Source organism: Echiichthys vipera, assembly GCF_963691815.1.
Source record: "Echiichthys vipera genome assembly, chromosome: X".
Classification (NCBI taxonomy): domain Eukaryota; kingdom Metazoa; phylum Chordata; class Actinopteri; order Perciformes; family Trachinidae; genus Echiichthys; species Echiichthys vipera.
In genome coordinates, this window is record NC_139825.1 from 16,651,831 (window position 1) to 16,679,483 (window position 27,653).

General features: G+C 41.8%; 1 protein-coding gene across 2 annotated transcripts; it reads left to right on the forward strand.

Annotated features, from left to right (window-relative positions):
* Positions 1 to 702: 702 nt before the first annotated feature.
* Positions 703 to 20,434, forward strand: ppm1j (protein phosphatase, Mg2+/Mn2+ dependent, 1J). Of its 2 annotated transcripts, none has more exons than XM_083938945.1 (10): positions 703 to 1,138; positions 11,847 to 11,961; positions 14,271 to 14,600; positions 15,113 to 15,225; positions 15,422 to 15,506; positions 15,946 to 16,064; positions 16,480 to 16,543; positions 16,754 to 16,861; positions 18,085 to 18,236; positions 19,112 to 20,434. In XM_083938945.1, the coding sequence occupies exons 1-10, from the start codon at positions 873 to 875 to the stop codon at positions 19,260 to 19,262; spliced, it is 1,503 nt and encodes a 500-aa protein (XP_083795071.1). In that variant the 5' UTR covers positions 703 to 872; the 3' UTR covers positions 19,263 to 20,434. The 2 variants fall into 2 exon arrangements, with proteins under 2 accessions (XP_083795071.1, XP_083795072.1); XM_083938946.1 differs by lacking the exon at positions 703 to 1,138 and adding an exon at positions 8,355 to 8,418.
* Positions 20,435 to 27,653: the final 7,219 nt, after the last annotated feature.

A 27,653-nucleotide genomic window follows, 5' to 3' on the forward strand; every position in this document is an offset into this window, starting at 1 on the left:
CTACAGTACATGTTCTGCGAGGTGTAGCTTATCAACAACCCTGTTTACTGGTAGCAGAAAACACCTTATCTCAGGCGCAAAACTTTTAGAGTAGCCCACTTTAATATAATATTTTGAATGTCTGTGCTCTTTGTCATTCAGAGCAGAAAATCAGATTACATTTTATTTGCTGAAATCTTCAAATGTCAAAAGTCTTTCACACCAAATCACAGCATGCATTTTTACTACGGTGTTCCTAGAGGTCTCAAGAGCCTTAATGTATTTTGGGAGGATTTTTGACCATCTTTGTAAAAGGTTAAAATATCTATTTGTAACCTGTACCCCCATTTGATATGGCCCAGAACCGCCACTAAGAATTTGAGTTTTGCAATGTAGTTTTTGGATTTGGAAGAATGCTATCTAAAATTTTGTTTGTTTCTTTGTCTGATTGTTTTAGACCATAGCAATTACATGTAAATTTTGAAAATGGGCGTAGTTCCCCTTTAAGATCGATTAATCCTCGTGAACATAGCAGCCTATAAATATGTCCTGTAGATGTTTGATATTTTTTGGGATGTGCATGCATGGTGTGTTCACGGCTGGCTGCACAACCGTGTGAACTGAAGAACTGCCTCCTGAGATAAGTTACAGACCATCTCTACACGATTACAGCCTGTAGCCTGCGCAGCCAGTGAGAGCTTTATTCTGTTTGAATGAGGAAAACATCGCGTCTGCCTGCCTGAAAGCTGTCACATGGGGCCGAGGAGGGGTAAAATCGCTTCCTGAAATGATCCTCGTCACAGGCTGTGTGTTATTTGTTTGTTTTTTTCTCTCTAACGACACATCGCTTCGCGTTTAATTTCACGTCCAGATCTTTTTTTGTTTTGTCGACGATGATCAGCAAAGTTAAAAACGCGATGTCTACCCTGGTGGGAGGGATGATGCCGCACGGACACCACCACCACCACCACAACAACCATCATTCAGGTGGCGGCCAGACCTGCGGACCGGACAGCCTGCCGCCGCGCTTCCCTTACGGCCGGCCGGATTTCTTAGACCTCACCCCGGAGCTCCTGCAGTACTCCACCGAGCACGCATCACGGCCGGTGCTCACGTTAAAGAGAGACAGCAGGCTTGCCTGGCGGACGGGATACGCAGAGTGAGTTGCGTTCACTGACGAAATGTGCCCCCCCACATCACCAAATATGATTATTTTCTTGTTGTCCTGATGAGTGTCAGCCTGTGTTTCTGCAGCATCAGCAGCTCTGAGAGCACTGCAGCAGCCAGATGATGCCCAATATGGCCTTTTGCTGTGGTACAGTTACAGTGTTCCTCCCCTGATGCTTTAAACGATATTTGCAGCAGTGTGTAATTAATCAAAATCGCTTCCTATTATGACTATTTTTCTTCCCAGGTATTTGACTTGGCTGCAGGCTCCCCCCTCAAGTCGATTTAAAGAGTTTATGCTAGAGAAATGTCCGACGATACAAAAGTGAGAGCAAAGGCAAGCAAATGCTTTCCTTCACTTGTGCTTTCACTTTCTGTGTGTTTTCTTGATCCCATGACCTTTTTGATACCTTAAAAATTCAAATTACCTTTATTTTGGGTCTGCCTGGGTGGCATTTCATCTTTGTCTTTCATTTTTTTTAAAAGGGGTTAAGTGACACATTTTCTTGTTGACGTAGGAGCAGAACTCCACTCCTCGTGTCCTTGGCTTTACTGCAGGTGCTTTTATACTTTAATACACCTGCAGTGCTCTCTCAGGTGGAAACAAAGCAGCACCACTTTATTCACACATTGGCAAGGAATTGCTGTTCAGGCGATTCCCACTGAGGAAAAACACTTTCAGACATTCCACTCTCCCAGAGGAGGGCGGGTGTGATATGAAGGACTGAATAGCTCCAGTCCTACAGTAAAGTACAGTATATGGGCTATACCATCCCCACCTGTCCTCCTGAGCAGTGTGGAAACAAAAAAGAAAAAGGCTGATTTATGCAGAGAGTCTCAAGGGAATAGGGACAAGATTTAAAAGACTGAAACAGAGAGGTCAAAATGAGGATGTTGTAATGCATGAAGGGATGCTAGTGCGTGGGAATGTGCACCGTTGTCAGTGCTGTCATCCGTCATTCTGCTTCAAATTATTGTGATGTAAGTCGCTGAAACTGTTATCACAGCAGTAGCAGTACTGTTTACTACACAACCTAATCGGCTGATCTGTTCTCGCATCAGTGGTCAGAACTCGATTGTAAAAATCCCAAAAGTCCACACCCATTAAATGAACACATTGTGAGCTGATAATATCAATCCCAAATGAATGTGGCTGAACCGATTGAGGAAGCAGTAGAGCAATAACTCCTGTGTGCTGTGAGATAAAATTACTGTTTTTGTCAAAAGAGTCAGGTGGCTTTGACAAGAGCATAGATAACAGCTTTACCTCCCCCTGTGTAAACTTAAGCAGGGCTGCCTGACAGCAAGGTAAAGCTGTGAAAATATTATAAATATAGCCTACACTTAAACTGCTGCCCCCGTAGTAAATTGCTTAGCCTCCATGTTGGGACTCCTGTTTGCTTCTCCAAACTGGGGGTGTGCCAACCATCATCTACTGTCGGTAATACATGGACTATGGATAATTTCCTCATATAACCCCATTTCAAAAACTCCTTATCTATCCATAGCTATCTCTATAACACTAGACATAAGGACTGTCCACTCTCTAAAGTGCTGCATTAATGTAAAATTACTGCTGTTATCAGGTTGTGAAGGTTGTACACTTATTTATTAACTCACACAGCTGATATGGCTTTGATCAGACTATATCGAGCCACCAAAAGGTGTTAAAAGAACTGGGATGTGTGTGGACCGATCGAAACGCAGAAGATTAAACTACGCAGCATCACTTCAGGTCAATCTGGCTGAAGTTATAATGTTCACAGAGCATCCATCAGCATCATCCATTTTGTCTGGGGCTGTTACTCCCCTTGTGATTTAATTAGTGCAAACAATGGTGGCCAAACAGTGGAGGTGGATGCTGTCCAGTTACATTCAGACTCACTGCAGCTTATCCACTTTGATATGACATAATTAGTTTGTTTAGAATGTTTTCAATGGTTTTAATATAAACCCGAGGGGTAAATTATTTTTGTTACAGACTCCAGATCTACAAACAGCAAATATTATACAGAACATATATTGGAAAAGACTCAAATTTGAATTTACGGAAATCAATATTTACATTAGTGAAATATATACAAGATCAAAGATTGTCTGTGGTTGAGTCTGAATTACTGAGAGGAGGTGACAGACTCGCCAAGGGATGCGTTGTATAGTTTAATGACCACAGGCATGAAAGGTTTCCTGTGGCGCTCTGTGGTGCATCTGGGTGCGAAGAGTTTTCTGCTGAAGGTGCTCCTCTGCTGGGCCAGTGTGTCGTAGAGAGGGTGGGAGACATTGTCCAGGATAGACCAGAGCCTGGACAGCATCCTCCTCTCTGCCACGGTCGTCAGGGTGTCCAGCCCCTCCCCCACAACATCACCGGCCCTCCTGATCAGTTTGTTCAGTCTGTTGGTGTCTGCGACCTTCAGCCCTCTGCCCCAGCATGTGAAAGCGAAGAAGATCGCACTGGCTGCAATAGACTTATAAAACATACTCAGCATCGTCCGACAGATGTTAAAGGTTTCTAGTCCAGTTCAACTTATTATGAAGGTACATCCCCAGGTACTTATACTCCTTTAAAGGGTCCACAGGGACCCCCTGGATGGGGACAGGTGTCACAGGTGTTTTCACCCTCCTCAGATCCACTACGAGCTCCTTTGTGTTTGTCACATTGAGCTGCAGATGCTTCAGCTCACTCCAAGTGACAAAGTTGCCCACAACAGTCCTGTATTCACTTTCATCCCCCTTTCCATTGCAGCCAACTATTGCTGAGTCATCAGAAAACTTCTGAAGGTGGCAGTGCAATAGTTGAAGTCTGAGGTGAAGAGGGTGAAGAGAAAGGGAGAGAAGACAGTCCCCTGTGGGGACCCAGTGTTGCTGACCACCCTGTCAGACACACAGTTCTGTAGGCGTACATACTGTGGTCTGCCCATCAGGTTATCCACAATCCAGGACATGATGGGGGCCTCCACCTGCATCGCAGCCATCTTCTCACCCAGTAGAGCCAGACGGATGGTGTTAAATATAATGGAGAACTCAAAGAAAATTACTCTCACAGTGCTCGCACGCTTGTCCAGATGACTGTAGACTCCTTTCAGCAGGTAGACGATGCAGTCCTCAACTCCCAGGCGGGGCTGGTAGGTGAACTGTAGCAGACCAGTGAAGGGCCTGACCATAGGCCTTAGCTGCTCCAGGACGTGTCTCTCCATGGTCTTCATGATGTGGGACGTCAGGCCTACTGGTCTGTAGTCCTGAGGGCCACTGGGACCCTGCGTCTTTAGCACAGGTCCGGGGCAGGACATCTTCCACAGCACAGGGACCCTCTGGAGGTTCAGGCTCAGGCTGAAGACTTGACTTAGGGCCTGATCACACTATCCTTTTGGCCGCGGCCAAAACCGGTTTTTCAGCTAAAGTCTAGTACCTTTAAGTAGTGTGAGCGCACCCGCTCCGCGCTCAACTGGGGCCAGCTGGGCCGCCACGGCCCGCTTGAAATAGGTGGGCTTTAGCGGAGCCGTTTGCACATGTACGAGCACGAGCGTGCGCACGTGTACGCGCACGAGCACGAGCCCTACGGCAGTAGCGTTATGTCCGCCTGTTCGGACATGTAAATAGAAGGACGGACCATGCGCGGACATTTAACAACAACAACAATGGTGGTGAAAGGTTCACGTTGTGTTTACTGCAGATTTGGTCGGATGAAAATATTCAAAAACAGTCGACAAGACGCACAAAAACTCCGAGGTCTATGGAAAGATTTGTAAACAAAGCCACACACACGAGATCAATGCGTGTGACGTGTTACGGCTTGAAGGCGTATGGACAGCAAGAAGTATTGGCCGAGGCCCTGGTAGTGTGAGTACAAACGGGGCTGGGGCGCGGGGGGGAGAGGGAGGGGGGACAAGTACCCTAAAGTCCGGGTCTCGGTCCGGGAGGACAGTGTGATCACGTCCTTAGTACTCCACACAGCTGGGAGGCACAGGCTTTAAGCACCCTTGGAAATACACCATCAGGGCCTGCAGCTTTGCCAGAGTGGAGTCTCGTCAGCTGGCTTCTCACCGGGTCAGGTGTGAAGGACACTGTAAAGGTGTCCGGTGGGGGAGGGCTGAGGTCGTCAGGTTGTGGGGGACATGATGTTTAGCAGGGGGGAGGGGTGATAGTAGGTGTGAAGTGAGGTAGTGAGGGGCAGACAAATGGTCTGTAAGGAGGAGGAGTAGGGGGAGGTAAAGTTAGTTGAGGGGCCAGCAACAGCAGCGTCCTGTAGGGAATGGGCCGCAGTATCAAACTTTTTGAAAAATAGGTTCAGTTCATTGGCCTGGTCCACACTGTCCTCCAACCCCGTGCTACCAGTTTTCTGGAACCTGATGATGGTTCTCATGCCACTCCACACATCCCTCATGTTGTTTCGCTGGAGTTTAATCTCCAGCTTTCTCCTATAATTGTCTTTAGCCTCTGAATACTTTCTTCTTTTCATTCAGGGAAGCCTTAATGTCCTTGGTGATCCAAGGTTTATTGTTGGCGTAGCAGGTTACAGTCCGAGCTGGGACATTGCAGTCCACACAAAAGTTGATGTAGTTGGTTATGCACTCAGTGAGCCCATCGATGTCCTCTCCGTGCGGCTCACAAAGTGCAGGCCAGTCAGTCCCCTCAAAGCAGCCCTGCAGTGTCTCATAAGCCTCCTCAGACCACTTCCTCACAGTCCTTGGGGTCGTAGGCTTCCTCTTCACCAGAGGCACATAGCAGGGTTTGAGGTGAACCAGGTTATGATCTGACTTGCCCAGAGGGGGGAGAGAAGAGGAGATGTATACATCCTTAATGTTAGCATACATCAGGTCCAGAGTCTTCTCATCTGGTAAGACAGCTCACGTACTGTTGGAAGGTCGGCAGAACTTTATCCAAGGTGACGTGGTTAAAGTGTCCCGACATGATGGTGAAGGCACTGGTGTGTTGAGTCTGGAGTCTTGAGATGGTGGTGTGTATGATGCTGCAAGCAGATGTCAGGTTTACAGAGTGAGGGATGTACAGAACAACAGTGATGACATGCAGTTCAACATCCGGGCTACAGAGCTGTTCTTTAATGGTGATATGACCAGGATTACACCATTTGCTGTTTACTAGAACGGCAAGACCCCCTCCTTTCCTCTTACTGCTGTGTGGAAGCCATCCATGGCAACGTTCTGGTCTGTAATGTCCCTGTGCAGCCATGTCTCTGTGAAACACATCAGATCACTCACGGTACTCAGGGTGGCTCCGTGTTAGCCCCGTCAGTTCATCCATTTTGTTGTAGAGAGACCAGACCGTACATTTCCCATAACAACAGAGGGGAGACTTGGCTTGAATCATCTCCTCTCCATAAGCCTGTCCCGACGTTGCTTCCCACCTGTGTGTCCCTGATGTGTTTTTCTCCAGAGTTCGGGTGGAATCTCAGCTGGTCAGGCCGCTATGCCAGCTGGCATTAGCACGATCTGCTGTTCTCCGGAGTAAACACAGGCAGCGTGTCTCAAAGACCGGAGCACTAACATGCAGCATGCAACTTTCGTGCATGCGCACTAAGAGAGTGTGAGAACCCAAAGATACATTTTGGAAATGCTTCATGGATATTTTCTCTTGTTTTCAACCAAGATATGCATGGGGAGAAAGTTAAATAACTCCTACTGTATATATCATCTATGACTTCATATATAATTGATCACTGTCTATGATACAATAACTCTATGTGATAATATTAATAATGCATTAATAAACAGATGTTAGGTGAGCACAAAAGTAAAAGAGAAAAAACATTCGAAGCTCTCTGATCCTGAAGTGAATATGCACATTCACTCACATGTTTAAACTGACGCTATTCTGTGTCCAAAACCTAAAGTGATGATGAAACATAGTTTACAAGCTACAGCACGTTTTAATTACAGTACTTTACCTACATTATGTTCAAAGCATTATTCAAGTAACTGCAGTACCTGTTACGACTGTATTTGGGGATGTGTCAGTTTCAGCTTTGCACCATGTGCCTTGCAAACATGATAAGCAACTTCCTCTCCCTGAAAAGGAATTTATAATATGACTAGACTTCTTTCATGCCACGGTTGAAGACTTTGTACAGACCTGGAGTGTTGGTTCAGCTGTTTACCTCCACCTGATGTAATATATAGCAGCAGCCAGAGATTCAAGTTTTGCACATTCAGTTAAAAATGTGTAAAAATCCTCTCAATCAGTCCACTATTTTAACCTCAAAGGTGTCTGTGTTATGAGCAGAGGGATTAGATACACACCCAGGGCAGACTTCTCAAACAGGTACTTTGTATCTCTGTATTGACAACTAGCAATCACTAGCAGGAAGCACCATGGGGGAAAAAAGATGACGCAAACACACATTAGGCAAACAGTATTTCAGGTGTTTCTTTCACTGCACCACTTTTCTGCCTCTGTTTATGTTTCTACATGTACGTACTTTTCCTGAGAGAAGATGTCTAATAACACCAGACATTTTCATCATAGTTATGACGTAAAAATATCTGGCAGCCGCAATTAGAGAATTCACAGGAACTCTCAACTTCCTCTTATGAACTTTCCTTGCATAATATACTGAACAGTAGTAGGGTTCAAACAGTTTTACCCAACATGGCCAAAATGGTTTTTAGTCACAAGTTGTCGAAGCATATGACCAAAACGTAGAGATGTGAAAGAGTTAAGTTACATTCTTGAAAGAATCACATCCTCCCACGCCACCGACATTATGTTCAATTATAGCTCATTGAGCACATGTGACTGCTTTCAAAACCGAATAACTGTTGATTCTACACAGTGGTGTGTGGTGAAACTCTATTACACTGTAAAAAAAATATATATATATATATGGCATTTACTTTTATGAAGTGAACAAATGATTAATGGTACTTTAAAGTTGTCAGGAACACCCCCACACCACACAACCCAAGGTCAGGACAGACTAAATAATGTTGCAAAAGAGCCACAATATTGCCACATAAGATGTGAATGATGGTGAATTAAAGTCTGGGATCTATGGGAGGAAAGGTGATGGCAGAGATGAGTCTGCAAAGAAAAGGATGGGAAGTGTGGAGGGCATGCGTAACTGGCCAATAATAATCCTGAAGCATCAGGAAAACAGTGCTAGAAACATGAGTAAGCTTTCACTAAAAGCAGAACTGATTTTGGCGATAATGAGTAAATACCACTGTAGTAGAGACAACAATCTGGCTAGGAGTAAATGCACTGCATGTGGATGAGGTGATGAGAGGCATGTGTGCTTGATGAGCTGAATGCAGTCAGGTGAGTAAAGCCAGGGGAAAGAGGGAAGGAGACCATACCCACTCCAACACACACAGACAAATCGAGAGAGAGAAAACACGGAAGGAGAAACATAAGTAAAATACAGAAGTTACGGCATGGCTGAAACAAAAGTCAAGTCAATCAGAACAAGCTATTCATTGTAAATGAAAGATACGTATGGAAAAATAATCTGTATCCGCTCCTTGATTCGGATCAAGAATTCTGCTCAAAAATGTAAGAAGTTCTTCCTTAACCAACGCTTTACCTTTCCACCAAGATTCATGAAAATCGAGCCAGTAGTTTTTCCTTAATCCTGTTGACAAACAGTCAAACAAACCAAACGGGAAACATAGCCTCCTTGAGAGGTGGCGATTTTGTCAGCTAACCTAACATACTGTCAGCCTCCTGTGCTTTGTGCCAAAGTTATGGCCTTGGCAGAAAGTTTAAACGACAATCAGTTGACTTTAAATTCTTCCCTGCCATTAGTCCTAATACAGGGAACATAGTGCAGGACACTGTGGTGCCTGGCTGCTGCTTTCAACTGATTAGACAGTGAAAGGGCTTTTTATAATCCAGATTTGGGCAGCAGTTGCACTTTTTCAACCTCATTTCTGTTGCTAACTGATATCAGAGCTTCGGGGCAGACCGATCATTTTCTGCAATGATTTTAATCAGCTGAAATATTCGGGAAGTGAAAGGTTTAATCAATTACATGCCAAATTTAAATTGGAAAAACAACAACACTAGCCCCCCAAAGTGCAGAAACTAGATCTTTCATTATTTCAAGCTATGGTAGGGGTCATGAAGCATCACTTTACTACTGCATGTTATTGCAGAAATATACTACACTAATAGTTCATTGTAAACGGTGGGAAACAGATTTCAGAATTACATTTACAGAAAAAGAATGGACTGACATCCTACGTACAGTTGATACACTGCATGTCAGGAAATGTTCGCACCAGCTTAATTCAATTTAAGATCATTAACCCAATGTATTGGACGTCCTCTAGACTGTATAGTTTAAAGCTTAAAAAAAGATACCAGGTGCTGGAAATGCTCTGACAATGGCACGTTAACTCATGTCTTGTGGTAATGCCTCAAGGTACGGGACTTTCGATTCATCAGATCACGACTGTATTCAGAAAATTGTTGGTCAGGAAGTTCCTTTTGTATTCACTTATTTCTGTTGGGGGATCCGTCCACCCTGAATGACACAACTTCCTTGACACATACTGAATGAGTCCAGACCACTGTCATGTTGGGTAGGAGACTGCTTGTTCAGCAATGAAAGTCAGCTCACACATCGGTCACAGACCAGCATAATGTGCTAGAGTGCTAGGGTGGCAGCGTATGAGCAGGTTCTTATTGCCGGGCAGGATGGAACGGTGTTAATTAAAATGGAAGAGATGTCTCTTCCACACACACATGCATTTACTCACCTGGTCCCAATATTGATGCAGCCTCTTTTTATTATTTTATTTTAATGTATTTATAGTTTACTTATTGTAATTGTTCCTTTTTCTTTCTTTTTTGCTTGTTAATTGTCCCATCTCTGATATTTTTAGTTATATAGGTGCATGTTGTCCTTTACTGTCCTTGTTTCATGTCTGTCTATATTCCTATGTGTTTCTAAAATTCAAGTGTACGGGGCGGCCGGTGGCACAGTGGTTAGAGCAGTCGCCCCATGTAAAGAGGCTGAAGGTCCTCGAGGCAGCGGTTGCTGCTCCCCCTCTCTCTCTCACACAATTTCCTGTCTGTCCTATCTAATAAAAGGCTTGGAAAACTAATGATTAATCTAAAAAATCTTAAATAATAAAATACATTTTTTTTCAAGTGTACTACTGTAAGAGTTAGCCACAAAAAAAAGAAAATAGAAAAATGAGAGGTCAAGGGTCTTATTTTGGTGACAATTTTACTCTGGATTTCTCTCGTCTATTTTGTTTGACTGTCCAGTTTTTTCTCTTTCTCTCTAACTACCAGTCTCCCTTTCATTTTCATTTTCACCTCTGCCGACGATTCCGAGGGAATCTCAGTGGCAACACTTGAATTACTGGAAATGCGGCATTATGCCGTATTATCTATCTAATGTGGCATTTATCTGAAAACTGAAAATGTTACATAACATGTCAGCATGAGTCCAAACTGCAGTCGTTCCAAGTCTGCCTGTGTGTTTTAACTTAAAGGATCAGTCCAGTGGATGTTTGTATGTTGTGACCCATTTTCTACACATTGGATATATGTAAGCTTTAAAAACATGCTGTTGTGTTTAAGACTTGTATAAGTATTTTCCCCACATGCAGCAATTAGTTTCCATTCCCTTCAATAAAGAATGAAAATCAATTAGCATGTTCTTGAAACATGCTTTATTTCTGTAATTTATCAGAATGAACATCAAGTCTGCATTAATTTTTGGTGCTGAGAGATTACCATTGCATGTTAATGCAGTTAAGGCTGCACTAATCAATATTTTTATATTAACAATTAATCAAATTTCTATAAGTAATGTGAAAGGGTTAGCTAGTAGGTACAAACCCACAGAGACTGATCACCAGACTGCAATTACCTTCAGCTCTACAGAGCTGTTTAGCATCTTTCAGCTCTTTGTTTTAGTTTTACAGCAACATTACTGTTTTGGTTCACTCACAGGGCTCTCATTGACCTGGTTTCTAGACAACTGTTCTCTACCAAAAGTGCAACTAGATAGCGGCAGGCTGGTGAACATGGTCTAGCATTTAGCAGCTAAAGAGCTTCCTCTGGAGTTTGTAAAGTCTAAAACAGAGCAAAAAGGACTGGACATTGGACTTAATGGGTCCAAATGCAGGTTTAGGCTTACACAACTCAAGCAAGTTTCAAGAATCTGCTAATTGATTTTCATAATGAACCGAATTGAAGGGACATCAATGACTACCTGGAAAGGTTGGAAAAATACATCCAGAAATCTAAAACACTATATCATGCAATTAAAAATGTGTTGATAGGTCAAACTAAATTTGTGATTAGATTGTTAAATCATGCGCAGATTTTAAGGTGTAGCTGGTAATCTTTTAGTATTTCTTACCATTTGTCATAGATAGAGCTAGGTAGCACAGTTTACTACAGCCTCACCACTCTTTTCACCACGGTTCTTCATCGGTAACTCCAGTGAGCAGTGCTGCAGCACACACCAGCGTAGATGCTCTGAAACAGTGCATTACTCTAAAGCTATTATCCTCCACTGGCATCAGCTCATAATAAAAACACTTAATCCCTCCTGCAAGTTCCCTCTGGGACACGACAGCATCCTGGCCCACTTTATTCCTCATTTTTCAACTCACTCCATATTTCTGGCTGCTATTATATTTTCATGTGGTTAGAGATATGAGTTTAAGCACTGTAAATCATCCGACTCCGGGCTCACCTTTCCCCCTCGACTCTTTCTCCTTCAGGGTGATCAATGCGGGGAAGAGCATGCTGAACGAGGACCAGGCCTCTTGCGAGAAGCTGTTTGTGAAGAAGCCCAGTGGCAAACACCGCAACTCCTCTCTGCTGGAGGACAACGGGGTGAGCAAAGCAGCAAGCTCCCGAACATCAGAACAGGAGTCAGTGAATGAGGGATGAAATGTCTGGCTGAAGTCTGGCTGCTCCGAATTAGCGATAATGTTTTTAAAAACTAACATCAAAGTCCTGAGGTTGTCTGAGGTACTTGGAATTCTTGCTGTAGCTTCAAACATAATATGGTCTGAGCAATAGTACAGTGAAATTTTGATTGCATCATTGCATGCATCGTATATACCAAATAGTTGTGTCCTCGTATTTGGTATTGATTCACCACCAGTCCCTGAGCAAAGGCAAATGTTTCTGATATATCCCTCACTGTTCCCTGTTGCGTCATTAAAAAGCAAAGCATTGGAAACAAGTGCTAGTGGTTAGAAAATATACAAGATAAGCATTTTGGAGTGTTTTTATAAAATCTTCTCAGCTTATCTCAGTAAAGTTTTTTTTTTTAAAAAGGCAGCTTAGGTTTTTTTCTCTCGCTATAATCAGGATTGTCACAATTCCATTTTTTTAAAGCAGCTATAATCAGTATTTTTTTACAGACTAGTTGAATGTTGAAGGGGTCATATAATCATTGCTCTATATTGACCCTCTATGGAGAATTTTAACATCTTTCAACTCATCGTTTTGGTGGTCAGTCCTCCAACTTTACTGTTTTAGATCACTCTCATGGCTCTCAGCAGACAGACACAGTTAGCTAGACTTGCTGGTGAACATAGTGGTGCATTTGCAGCTGAAGGGCCAGATGCTTTAACCAGGGATAATGAACAATGGACTTAGATTTATCATGTAGCCGAGAACACGACTCCAAATCAGTCCTAATGTTGCACATATATCTGCAGAATGTGTAAGGCAACCGATTGTAACATATTGTAACAGTATGGGTCTGTGTTTCTTGATGAAGGGCGTCATAGAGGACAATATAGCTTAAAACTTGCAGACACACTGGTACTGTTGTTTCCACAATGCTCGTCATTTATTACTAACATACATACCAACCTTACCAAGCCCAGTTAAATGGCTGCTATTTTATCATACATGAATTTAACAGAGGCTACATGTAACCTGATTGTCAAAGTTGAGTTGAGATGCAAAAGTAAAGTGGAGCTCAGCAATAATAATCCATCTGTAACAGGTGTGTTGCCCAACTAACTCAAGAAATCGATATTGATTCTCTCATATCTGAGCAACACAGGGTGGATAGTGTCAGATGAACTGATTAGGTTTTGGCGGTCAAAGGAGATGGGGATTTTCGTCCATAACTCAAGAATTTGTATGTTAATTATGAAACCTTTAACACATATGTGTAATAAGATAAAATTATGAAGTGGTGACAAAAGGTCAGAGGTCAACTTCACTGTGCCATTATAATGTTTCTGTCCATTATTCAATATCATAACTCAGGAACAGAAGAGAATACATTTGGTCAGACACTGAATTATGGTGATTGTTTTGGGGAGTTGTGTGTGAAGCATTAACATTTTGCCAAGAAATACATTTAATACCTTTAATTAATTCCTTAAAAGTCTTTAATACTGTAATTATAGTTACTCTCTACAATCAAGACTGTGCAGTGATTCATTTTCAAAATAATAATCGTACACACAAACACACACACACACACACACACACACAGGTTTGCCCTGTTGAACTGGTTTTTCATAAGAAATGTGATAGGTCCTATAGAGCTCAGACCAAATATTTGTTAATCTGTGATTGTAGTCCTTCAATCTTATAAACACATTTACTCTTCAGGTCATCTGTTTTAGATTTACTACGCTGACACACACACACACGCATTCTTCTCCTCCATTAGATTTTAATGAATGACATCATCCCATGTTGCACCCCTCCCTCATGTGAGCCTAGTATCAGAGAGGGTAAGCAGATGTCTTTTTCCTGTTCATCTGCTAGTTAGTCAGTCAGGCCAACTCTGCATGTAAACATACCTGCACACACAAAGGTGGCAACGCCTTTCCATGACACATTGCATTAAGGTAGATCAGCAAAAGTCCTGTGATTTCTTTTGTAGTCTCACATTATATCAGAGAACACTTGAAACAAGATTTTGATGTCTTGCCAGTTTCCCATGATAGTATGATCTAGATTTGCTGCCACTGTGGTTCAGTAAGACCTAAAATGGAGGAAGTATATTGCTTAAAATAAAAAATGTCACCGCCAGCTACAGACCCAGAGCCTGTAAACCCTCAAAAATCTGTGCTTTCTGCTCAGAGTTGTAATCTCACGAGAGGTTTCAAACCATATAACTATTACTATATTTATTTTATGTATTTTTATGGTCATATCATTTTCAGGATGGTACAGGAATCCCTCTCCACTTCTGGGGCGTGTTTGATGGTCATGCTGGTTCTGGAGCTGCAATCATGGCCTCCAAGCTTCTTCACCGCCTCATCAGAGATCGTTTGGGAGAAATCTGCCACCTCCTGGAGAACCCCACCACTGCTCCTCCTATCTGCCTGGCCAAGAACGGCAGTCCGTACCAGGCGGACACGAAGAAGGGGGCCGCACAGGAGACAGAAGACCCCGATGCTGTATGCGACTCCTCAGTACGCTTTCACATGGAGAAGGTTGTCAGTTTGGAGAGCTTGGTGATCGGAGTCATAGAGACCGCCTTCACACAGATGGTGAGCAGATGATCAATAACAAAATATGTGAAGAAAACAAGACAATAGAACGTTGCATATTTCATGCTGCACTACATATTTATGCAACGTTAACAGAAACATTACTGAAGATTTAAACTTGAATTCCCAGAACACTTGCACAAAAATAAAAAACAATTGCAAATATTATATTTGATTTCTGCCAAAAGTTCCCCCTAAGATCCTACACACTACGCTTTGAGATTGGGCAAATAGGTTGAATCTGTCAGTAAACTCAAAGCTATACTCTTCTCTGATGCAGCAACCGCTGTCTGGTTAAGATGATGCTAATGATAACCCACAGCCGAGGTAATTTATTCCTCAAAGCCTCCTTGTTCCTGTCCATCAGCACTGCTGTTTTGTTTTGAATATGAATATTTATGGTGAAATTAATGGGCTATTCAAGAGGATGAGAGGCAAATTGAGATCTTAAACTAATGAGGTTTTATGGCCTTTATTTTTTTTACTTTGATTTTACTCTTTTTTTATTTCAGGATGACCTCATTGAAAAGGAAAAAACATCATATGCCATCTCTGGTGGATGTTGTGCCTTAGCTGCCATTCATTTAATGGGGAAACTCTATGTAGCCAACGCTGGAGATAGCAGGTGAGAGAACGTTTTACTGCAGACCACAGTATAAAATCTGTGTAATTCAGTGTACCTCTCCGCTGTACACTGGATGGAGATTCTTCTTAGCCTTCTTCTACCAACACTCTTCCTCACTGACCAACTCATATGAAAATGTGGTTCTGTCTGTGTGAGCCTTTCCATTCCTGTCTCCCCTCCCTCTTTCTCTCTGCAGGGCCATAATGATAAGAAATAATGAAGTTATTCCCATGACGAATGAATTCACACCTGAATCAGAGAGACAGCGGCTACAGTACCTGGTATTCCTATGTCTTCTATGTGTCAAATAAACACATAAACTATATGTATAAAATCTGTTCAATTAGATTAGATATTTATTAAGATATTTTATAAACTTGTGAGTACATAGCGAGCTGTAAAAGGAGGAGTATAAATAGAAACATTTCATCTTTACTCTTTAGTTGGGCGTGATAAGCGAGCAACCTGAAGTCAAGGGAGGAAATCCTGTAACACACTTAAATAATCTGACGTTCATCGGTTGAGTCACAGAGTGGGTGGATGATGTTTGCTGCTAAAACAGGGAGCTGTTTGTGCCTACAGAATACTGTACTGCAGGTCTTCTGTTACACATGTAATTGTATAGCTTTTCTCCAGAGTCATGACAGACATTTAGGCTGAGGTAAAACATTTTATTCTGTAATTTGATGCAACCTGCTTTTCCATTTTGTGTCACTCCAGGGCTTCCTGAGACCAGAGCTGCTGGGTAATGAGTTCACTCACATTGAGTTCCCTCGTAGGATCCAACACAGTGAGCTGGGCAAAAAGATGCTCTACAGAGACCACACCATGACCGGCTGGTAACCCTTTTTAATCACACATCTGGCACTTAATCACTATTCATGAACACCCTGTATTGTTGTGGATCCTATAGTTAAAGATTTCCAATCAACGTCAGCAATTTACAATGATTGTAATTATCGATTAATCTGCCAATTATTTTCAAGATGAATTGATTATTTGTTTATGCTATAACATATCCGAAGACAGAATATAATATGTCCATCACAGCTAAAGCTGACTTGTTCAAATGGTTTAAACCCCAAAGTATGAATTTTACAATGATTTAAACCCTGAGAAAAGCAGCAACCATTAATGTTTGAAAAGCTTGAATTGACTAAAAGAATGACAATTAATAAGTTATCAAAATTACTGCTAATTTTCCAAACAGTTTCAACAACTAACATCTTAGATCTGTTGGTTGTTTTGATTTAGGGCTTATAAAACGATCGTTGAAGATGATCTGAAATTCCCCCTGATATATGGAGAGGGTAAAAAGGTAAGAAACACTGAAAACCCAATTAAAATGTATTCCATTTCCAGTTCAATTCTTCAGTATCCACCCATCAAGAAAATGAGACCTGCTGAACATTTTTATTATTATCTGAGATGTTCCTCACATAATAATCCCTCATAAGTGTATTTTCCTGGAACTGAATCGCATCCTGAACCAATAACCTACGTTATGTGGGTGTTTGTCCTTACACAGGCTCGTGTCATGGCGACAATCGGAGTGACCCGTGGGCTGGGAGATCATGACCTGAAGGTGTACAACTCCAACATTTACATCAAGCCCTTCCTCTCATGTGTCCCTGAGGTGAGTGGGAGAACTCAAAGCAGTAGTGGTTGTCAGCGCCACCTGAGGAGTCGCCTCTGCATTGCCTCTGCATCGCCTCTGCATTTTCTCTGCATCGCTGCTTTAGACATCTTGGAGCCTACATTTGAAGAGCTTTTGGGCCCTGGGCTCAATTCTCTATCACAACTATACGTTATTTAAGTCTGTAAGGTTCGGTTTTAAATCAGTTAAAGGTCCCATATTGTCAAAAGTGAGCTTTCCATGTTTTTTTTTCATTATAAAGCAGGTCGAGGTGCTATATAAATACTCTGAAAATATCAAAAAGTTCTATCCACAGAGAAATGCACACAGCCCGTAAACGAGCCGTCAGGATTTCTGTACGGTTGTGATGTCACAGTTATACTATATATCGGTAGAAAGTGCTGCTACAGTGCTACAGTCATTTACAGGCTGCAGTGATGCCGAAAAACATGTTCTAATAGAAACCCAAAATACAATCATGGACCTGAAAATGAGAATATGTCTGCTTTAATACTTATTTTTACAGATATAAAAATCCAGAAATAAGTTGTTGCACATTGAGAAGCCACTCTTTCATCAGGCTACCTAATTTGTAACCCCTGATACAGTTTTGAGATGATTCTTGATTTGTTCTGATTATGTGCACCAACCAATACATCATTCACTGAAGAGTGTCTTCTTTTAAATATCCATCATATGATAATCCCTGACCCTGTCTTTGTATTCCTTCTTCAGTTTATTAAAATGTATAATACGCACATGGCTGTAATACTTTCAGTAATTTGAAGCATTTCCAAGAACGGTTACAAGTGCATACATCGTTTTTTCAGTATCTTGCAACTCATCACAGCACTTGTATTTTATAGATTAAAAAATACTCTGCATCTCTTTATAGACTTTATTTCTCATTTCCTGTTCAAGCATTTCTCAGCTCAGCATTACAGGAATATTATCAGGCTTCCATTTCTTAAACTAACTCTTCTAACTATATCCCACGCTTATTGTAAGTCACTCGAAAAAAGTGGCTCAACTTAATGTGAAATTATATGAATGAACAGAAGCAGCGTTAATACTGCAAATGTGATGTTGTGCCCTTTTCATGCCAACACACATTTGATAATCTTCCAACATTAAACACACAAAATGTTCTTCACTAAGCAAAATAATAAAAAAAAAAAATCATGACAGCATGATGAATAAAAGTTTGTGTTTTTCTGTCACAGGTAAAGGTTTATAACATGGATGAAAATAAACACTGCCCAGACGACGTCTTGGTCATGGGCACAGATGGATTGTGGGATGTAACAACAGACAGGGAAGTGGCAGATGCTGTGTCCACTTACTTATCCTGCTGTGACCCTTCTGATCCCATGAGGTATGCCAAATATTCCTTTACATAAGGCTTTTGTTCTGGCTGTATGTTATGTCATGTGCCGTGTGAACATGTACATGAACCTACAGGAAAGCTACAGTTTCATAAATAAAATCCTGTGTAGTACTCAGTATGTCCAGTCGGTGGTAATATATACTCAGGTCTCCTGCAAAGTTGTGCCTATTGTTATAGTAAGTATATACTGTAAAGTATAGTATTAATCATGGCTCCATTTTGTTATCTAGGCCTCCCATTTTGTCATTCATAAAGATGTATTTTCAGGCAGATATTGAAAAGTTAAATGTCCCATATTGTAAAAAGTCACTTTTACATGTCTTTTTGATTCTAAAGCAGGTTGAGGGACTATATAAATACTGGGAAGGAATCACATTTCTCCATCCACAGAGAAATGCACTCAGCCTGTATTGACAAACTGTGCCTTTAAACGAGCCGTCAGGACCTCTGCATTCCCCGGCTGCATGATACTGAAAAATGCTGGTGTAGAGATGATGAGAGTGCAACTGCGAAAGACCCAGAAAAAACTGACCAATCAGAGCAGACTGAGCTTTTTCTGGAGGAAGCTTAAAGAGACAGGCACTAAAACAGTGTTTCACACAAAGGGTGAATACAGGTGGACAGTATGAGAAAAATAATGTTTTTTGAACATTAAAGCATGTAAACATGTTCTAGTAGAAACCTGACATATGAGTTTGAACCTGAAAATTAGCATAATATTTCCCCTCTAAAGTTGGTAAAAAACTACATCAAGATTTATTTTTTATGTGATAAACTTTGTGTGTGTTTGTGCTCATCTTAAATTATCATGTATTTCACTGTGTAATGACTGTTTTCCTTCCTATGCTCTATGTGTTATACAGGTACACTTTGGCAGCCCAGGACCTGCTGATGAGGTCACGAGGCGTGCTGAAAGAGCGCGGCTGGCGGCTTCCCAATGAAAGACTGGGCTCAGGCGATGACATCACTGTGTTTGTCATTCCACTGGCTGGGCTGCAGGAGTCAGAGACATGACAAGATGTTGCAGCAACTGCTATGGCAGGGATGATGCTTTAGGGTCCTTCCCACAGTCCGTCCAAGCTCCTTAAAACCCTGGACCAGTGCTGCAGTTGGAGAAAAAAAAATAAAACATTGTCGTAGGTAAGACGCAGGTCTGAGCAGCACTTCATTAACCCAGACTGGACCCGGACCCAGCCTCTTCACTTCAGCCCAACCCAGGATCCCATATCATCTGGTTGGTTTCAGTCATGTAACAAAAGATTTTCAATGACATTATAAGAGAAGTCACACTCTTCCTCCCAGACCTGCTATCTGTAACGGTTGCCAGTGAGAATTAAACCCCTGTAGTATTTTTGTTTCCTGGACCGCTAATCAATTGTTGAATGGATTGTTCCTTTACATGTTTCATACCTCGAATGTGACTCCCTTTTGAAAAAAATAAAAATTCAATAAATGGCCTTCCACAGTTTCACACATTTTAAAGGGGATTGCAGTAAAGAATGTCAGGAAACCAAAGAGATGCTGTTATGGCATAAGGATGGAAATCTGTAAAAAAGAAAGAAAAAAAAAAGACATCAATACATAAAAAATAAACAAAAGAAATCATGCCTGTGCATAAAAGACGCATGTAGGAAGTAAAAACAAAGGAATGTACCTTTTTTTAGCAGTGGAATCAATTGAATCTATATGGCTTTACTTCCTGTCTTACTGACGACACAATAGAAGCTTGATTTATTTTTGTCTTTACAATAAAGAGAACAGAGGGCACTAGTTTTCTGTCAACCACCTATGAAGGAACATCATTTGTTTAATTTAACTACATGGTTGTTGTTTTTTAACTCATAGAGCAGAAGGTAATCTGTTCTAAGTAAATGTCTCGGTATAGTAAGATGTGATAACCTACACACATATGCCTTATTAAAAGATGGAGGCTTTTTGTTCTTCAGATGCACTAAATTTGATCCTTGTAGAAGAACATTGTGTGCCCTTTAATGTAACGTATACCTCTTTTGTACCATACTTTTTGTTGTTTAGATTATCCATATATTTTTGTTGTAAGCCGTATCAGAAGTTTTATTTTTATGTTACTATCCATTAACTGTTTGTTTAGAGAGATGGTGTGTGCCCTAGAATATGAGGTAGAGGGATAATGTGTACCAGCTTAGAAATAAATCTGATTTTTCCCACTTGAGTTGTACTGGTTTATTTACTCTCATATGTATTACTCAAAAGCTAATTAGCCTTTGGTGTAACTAATCAGAATAGTTCAGAGAGCCTGTCACTGATTACAGTTTGACTATGGGCCTGTGACTTACTAACTTGTGTTCAGGAATTGACTCTTGTCATGTATGAGAAATTTGGTGCAAATCGGACAATGTATGGTCAGGTTTCAACAACTTCCTCTTGTTTGGCGCCACGCCACACCCACGGGGTGCAGTGAAAACTCAAAGTTTTCGAGATCATTTAATCAGACATGTCTTAGGATGGTACTGATCTATTAAATTTCTTAATCATTTTAAGTCATGTCATGTTAAATCTCTAGGACGAGTTTGTTAAAGTATAAAGACCTGACGTGCAAAAAGTGGGAAACTGGCCATAAAATTCAATATGGCCAACTTCCTGTTGCGTTTAGGATATTCCTCCAAGAGGCTTTTTTTGTACGTCTGGATGAGTTATATATGCCTCCCGGTTTTCATAAATGTTTGGCATTCTAGAAGTTGGGGCTGTTTTCTAGGGGTGCGCTAGTGAGTCAATTTGCCATGTCCATTTCTGACTACAATGAAATACGTAAATTTCCACCACGCCTGAATTATTTGTGAAGTTTGGTGAATTTTTGAAAATGATAAAACCTCCAAAAAGGATTTGGCACCAGAGTAATAATAAATAAAGCTGCAAGCAGCGATGGCCCTTGCACCTGCCGCGCATCGAGGAAGCCTGCCAGACCCTGGTGGGGGCAGTCGTGGCTTTGCTCGGCCGCTGAATGCTGCGCCGGGGGTGGGGGGCTGTGGGTTGTCTATCGCCATTCTTGCAGCGCTTCCTGCATCCCCGTGTCTTGCTAGAGATAAAGGTGTGTTCAGGCCTGGACTGTTGTCATTTCTAAGAACTTTGGTGCAAATTACACAATGTATTGTCAAGTTACAAAAACATCCTGTTGTTGGCCATACGGCTGAATTTGGGGCGACGCCACGTCTACACTGAGTATGGTTTAATCATGTCTTTAGATGGTACTGACTGATTTTGAAGTCAATCTTGTAAAATCTGTAAAAGTAGGAAGACATAAAAATATGTGACTTCCTGTTGCCAGCAGGGGGCGCTATGACTGTGAGTTAATATTAAGATTGGTTTGTGTACAGGGGGTGACTCTTATGAATCATGAGAAATTTGAGGGAGATTGGACAATTTATGGTGAATTTACAGAACATCCGGTTTTATGGCGAGAGGCGTAACTATCAAAAATTTGGTGCAGATTGGGCAATGTTTGTTGAATTTACAGCAACGCCCACACGTTGCAGTGAAATATCAAAGTTTTATGGTACTGACTGATCGTGTTAAATCTGTAGGAGAAGTTTGTTAAAGTATGACACGTGCAAATCTCGAAAATGTAAAACAAAAAAACGTTTTACGTTTACGATATGGCTCCAAGTGGCTTTTTTGTTTGGCGAGAAGAGTTCTACACGCCTATCGATTTTTAATGAGTGTACCTCGTTTATAGCGCCCTGGCTGATTCTGGGGGGCGCTAGCGAGCCAATTTGCCATGCCCATTTTTGAAAACAATGAAATACGTAAATTTTCACCGAGCTTGAATTTTGTGTGAAGTTTTGGGAGTATTTGAATATGATGAAGCTTCCAAAAAGGCAATTTATTTGCATGAATCATTAGTATGCATGCATAGAAGTTGCATGCTGCCTGTTACTGCTCCGGTCTTTGAGTTCGCTTTTTTTACACTTTCTTACCTTCTATTCTCCTTTTGTTCGTTCTGCTTCTTAACCCTAACTTCTGTTCTGCCCTCTACAATGAGGTTACTTTCGCTAGTTTTCGTGTTTTTCCGTATTGTTTTATCAATGCTGCTTCCATGCTGTCTTTATTTACTCCGGAGAACAGCTGATCATGCTAATGCGGCCTGGCATAGCAGCCAGACCAGCTGAGATTCCACCCGAACTCTGGGATAAAACACAACAGGGACGCAGAGGTGGGAAGCAACGTCAGGGCAATAGAGGAGGGTCGAGATGGGACAGGCTTATGGAGAGGAGAAGATTTAAGCCGTGTCTCCCCTCTGTTGCTAGGGGCAATGTACGGTCTCTCTACAACAAAATGGATGAACTGACAGCGCTAACGCGAAGCCACCCATAATACCGTGAGCGCAGTCTGATGTGTTTCACGGGGCCATGGCTGCACAGGGACATTACAGACCAAAACGTCTCCGTGGATGGCTTCCACACCATTCGGGCTGGCAAGGATTGCACCGAGAACGTTGAGAGGACTCTGGGCAGGTCAGATCATAACCTGGTTCACCTCAAACCTTGCTATATGCCTCTGGTGAAGAGGAAGCCTACATGCATCACAGACTACATCAACTTTTGCTCAGATTGTAACCTGCTACGCCAACAACAACCCCTGGATCACCAAGGACAATAAGGCCATCCTGAATGAAAAGAAGAGAGTATTCAGAGATGGCGACCGTGAAGGTGAGGAGACTGCAAGGGGTACTCAGACTTAAAATCAGGGAGGCTAAAGACAATTATAGGAGAAAGCTGGAGAACAAACTCCAGCGAAACAACATGAGGGATGTGTGGAGTGGCATGAGAACCATCATCAGGTTCCAGAAAACTGGTAGCACTGGGTTGGAGGACCGTGTGGACCAGGCCAACGACGCCTTGTCTGCCCCTTTACCACCTCACTTCTCACCTACCTATTCCACCCCTCCCCCCTGCTCTGCATCATGTCCTCCACAACCTGATGACCTCAGCCCTCCACAGTGTCCTTCACGCCTGACCTGGAGAGAAGACAGCTGACGAGACTCAACTCTGGCAAAGCTGCAGGCCCCGATGGTGTATTTCCCAGGGTGCTTAAAGTCTGTGCCCCCCAGCTGTGTGGAGTACCAAGTCAAGTCTTTAGCCTGAGCCTGCAACTCCAGAGGGTCCCTGTGCTGTGGAAAACATCCTGCTTAGTGGAACTACAGACTGGTGGTCCTGATGTCCCACATCATGAAGACCATGGAGAGACTTGTCCTGAAGCAGCTAAGGCCTATGGTCAGGCCCTTCACTGATCAATTCAATTCAATTCAATTTTATTTATAGTGCCAAATCATAACAGAAGTTATATCAGGACACTTTACAAACTAGGTAAAGACAACACTCTATGATAAACATAGACCCAACAATTCCCCCGTTGGTGATCAACTACAGTTCGCCTACCAGCCCCGCGTGGGAGTTGAGGACTTCATCGTCTACCTGCTGAAAAGAATCAACAGTCATCTGGACAAGCGTGTGTGCACTGTGAGACTCATGTTCTTTGACTTCTCTAGTGCATTCAACATCATCAGTCCGGCTCTACTGGGTGAGAAGACGGCTACACTGCAGTTGGAGGCCCCCATCATGTCCTGGATTGTGGATAACCTGATGGGCAGACCACAGTATGTACGCCTACAGAACTGTGTGTCTGACAGGGTGGTCAGCAACACTGGGGCCCCACAGGGGACTGTCTTCTCTCCCTTTCTCTTCACCCTCTTCACCTCAGACTTATACTATTGCACTGCCACCATCAGAAGTTTTCTGATCACTCATTAATAGTTGGTTGCATTGGGAAAGGGGGATGAAACTGAACACAGGACTGTTGTGGGCAACTTTGTCACTTGGAGTGAGCTGAATCATCTGCAGCTCAACGTAACTAAAACAAAGGAGCTCGTAGTGGATCTGAGGAGGGTGAAAATACCTGTGACACCTGTCTCCATCCGGGGGATCCCTGTGGACACTGTAGAGGAGTATAAGTACCTGGGGATGTACTTGCATGGAACTGGGTTTGAAGACGAAAAGGGAGAGTTAACTTTCTTTGGTGCATTTGAATCCTTTTAGCTGTTCACAGCACCGTACGTCTTCATCACTGTTGTTGTCTTATCTGCTGCATTCACACTTGTGATCAACGCATTAGCCTTTGGGCGCTTGACACCTCTAGTTGGTCTTTCTTTAGTTGTTTTCAACGCTTGAAAGGATGTAACAGGATTCTGCTTCCTCTGCCACAAAAACAGAAAACTCATCTGCTTTGTGACATGGCGGTTCCAGCATGAGGTAAACCAATCAGGGAGTTTTGGGAGTTCTCCTCGTAATTATTTAACACCTGGAGCCCTTTAACATGTGGTATGGCATTTCTGCAGGATGTCAGAAAATCACTGAATTGTCTCAGTTTACCAGACTCACTAGAGCCAATCTTTGGCCAGTTGTTTAGCTTTTCTCTGAATGCACGCTGTATTATAAGTGGGTGGCCGTACCAGGCATTCATTGCCTTCCGTGTTTGGTCATAAGACTCATCATCGTTTCTATAGAAGCTGCCTTCAACTTCAGATCGTGCCTCACCACTGATGTATTTCTGCAGGTAAAACAGCCTGTCTGCAGGATTTGTGCATTGACGCTCTATTAATGCCTTGAAGCTTGTGCTCACCTCCAGGAACGTAAGTGGGTCTCCTGAGAAGACTGAGGGCTCAGGTGCAGGAAGTCTGGTAAGAACCATTGTGTCATGTAGAGGTTGTGCTAATGATGTTTTGATTATTGTGTAGTGATGTGAAAGTGCATTAAGGACTAATCCGTTATGCCTTCACACTCTAGCTCACCACTGGGGGTGAGCTAGAGTGTGACACGGGTACAGTTGACACGGGTACAGTCAAGAATAAATGGGACAAGAGGCTCCAAAAATATAACTAATTTTATTTTCAATAGAATCAAAGAAAAACACACAGTTTTTTATATTCTAATTAAAAAAGTATAGAGCTACAAAGTAGCTAACTATTTCACCAGGCACTTATTAGTTAAGACAATAGATTCGACAGTCAGTCAAGGTTTTGAAAGACCTAACTTGTGCAATATACGTGGACTAGTTAAGACAATCAGCTGGACAGTTAGTCAAACACTAGTGCAATTGCATGGGCTAGTTAAGATAATAGATCCAACTTTCTTCTTATTTCAGTTGATGGTGCTGTTTGCGATCTTACATTTTCATACGCATCTTTCACTTGTATGTCAAGCTCCTCAACTGTATCCATTTTTAAACAAAGTCATTGTCAGAGAGCTCATCCTTAAGTTTGGTGTGTACTGCCTTAACTTGCACTTTCGATTTTCCATATAGACTTATGGATTTACTATTTTTTTTGGAAACCTCTTGATGCATCAACTCCAGAATGTATGGGGTAAACGTTCTCTCTGTAGAAGATTTCCTGAGTTTGACTGGCTGGGAGGTGGCGGGTGCAGGCTCAACCATTGTTATTTTGAGTAGTTCCAGTTTCAGCGTGAATAACGCCTATAAGTAATTCCAAGCTCTTCTTTTCAACATCATCAGTTGTTGTTTTTAATTGTTCATTTAACCTGTAACCCTTCTTGAAGAGAAGTGATATCTGCAATAGATTCCACACCTTGTGATTTTCCCCCATGTTCTGACATTTGCAGGTTTTTAGAAAGGGCACTGTATTTCAACAAAATCATTGCTTATTGTGAGAATAGAGCCCTTTCCTTTATGCAGTTATCAGTGCAGTTCAAGTTCAATTTCTCTTTACCCAAATAAACTCCTCTGATCTTGCATTAAACTCAGTAATCAAAAAACAGCTAAAAACATTTTGAACAATTACACTGGTAAATCTGGAACAACAAAAGGGCTTTAAAGATAAATCAATTACTCTTTTATTAATAAACCAGTATTTTTAACTTCTTTTCTTTAACATACAAATGTTCTTTAGGGATATAGCACATTCAAACCTAGGGCCGTCTGTATAGCCGTCCTCTTTTTGTTTTGATAGTCGTGGGTTGGTCGGTTCAAACAGTTGCCTGTGTAGAGAATAGTTGCAGAGCTATGGCTTGCACTGGTGCTGCCCTCTGGTGGTGTAGTTGTGACACTGTCCAACATGATTCATACAGCTGTCTTTTTAAGTTTTTTTTCTCTCTGCTCCTTAGCAGACACCGTGAAAACTATAAAACAAAGATACATAAACAACATTTAAACATACGTCCAGCCGTTTCAAAGACTCTCAATCAAGTGTCAATTATCAGAAAGGCCTTTACACGAGTAAGGTAATCTTAAATCTCCAAAACATACAGTACAAGTGCACACAGAATATCTCACACCAATATGGAAAAAAATGAAATTACAATAAACATGAAATTACCGTGTGCAACTCTCGAACCATGTAGAATGATTCAAGTTTGTGGCTGTGTGTTCCTTCTCTGTTGCCAAGATGGGTCTCTCTACCGCCATGCTTAGCTTACATCCCATAATGAAAAAACATGACCAAACTGGTCGTGTGACCCCTCAAACTCTTGAATTGACATTATTTATACAGTTTACACAAAACAGTCTGGATTTCAAAATAAAGTTATCCTTTTACATACTTAGCATATCAATAAAATATTAACAGAAAAATGTCTCTCAGGCAGTTACACTCCCACCAAATTACTAAAATTTATGAGAACCCTTTTGCAAACTTTGAATAAATCTAGTAATTTTCTGGTACGTTTTACTTCTCATGTCAAACAGAAAAATGTCTCTCAGACAGTTACAGTATGACACGTGCAAATGTGACCATAAAATTCAACATGGCCAACTTCCTGTTCAACTTAATTAAATTCAATTCAATTTTATTTATAGTGCCAAATCATAACTAAAGTTATCTCAGGACAGACTAGGTAAAGACCACACTCTATGACTTGTTTAAGATATACATAGACCCAACAATTCCCCCGTAGAGTTGACTTTAGCATATCACTCCAAGAGATTTTTTTGTACATCTGGAAGGGTTATATATGCTTATCGGTTTTCAGAATTTTACATCAATCCCTGAGGAGGGGCTGTAATTAAGTGTATGCCAAAAGGGGGCACTATCACTATCATTTTGAAGTCGATCGTGTTAAATACCTAGGAGGAGTTCGTTGAAGTACGACATGTGAGAATATCTGACTTCCTGTTGACTTTAGCATATTGGTCCAAGAGACTTTTTTGTGTGTCTGGTTGAGTTATATATGCCTACCGTTTTCCAACTTTCATATCAATACTGGGGGAGGGGCTGTAATTTAGTGTTTGCCAATAGGGGGTGCTATCATTGTGAGTAAATATTGCGATGTAGGTGTGTTAAGGCCGTGACTCTGGTCATGTATGAGAAATGTGGTCGTCTTGTTTGGGGATAGGGCTAAATTTGGTGCCACGTAGCAC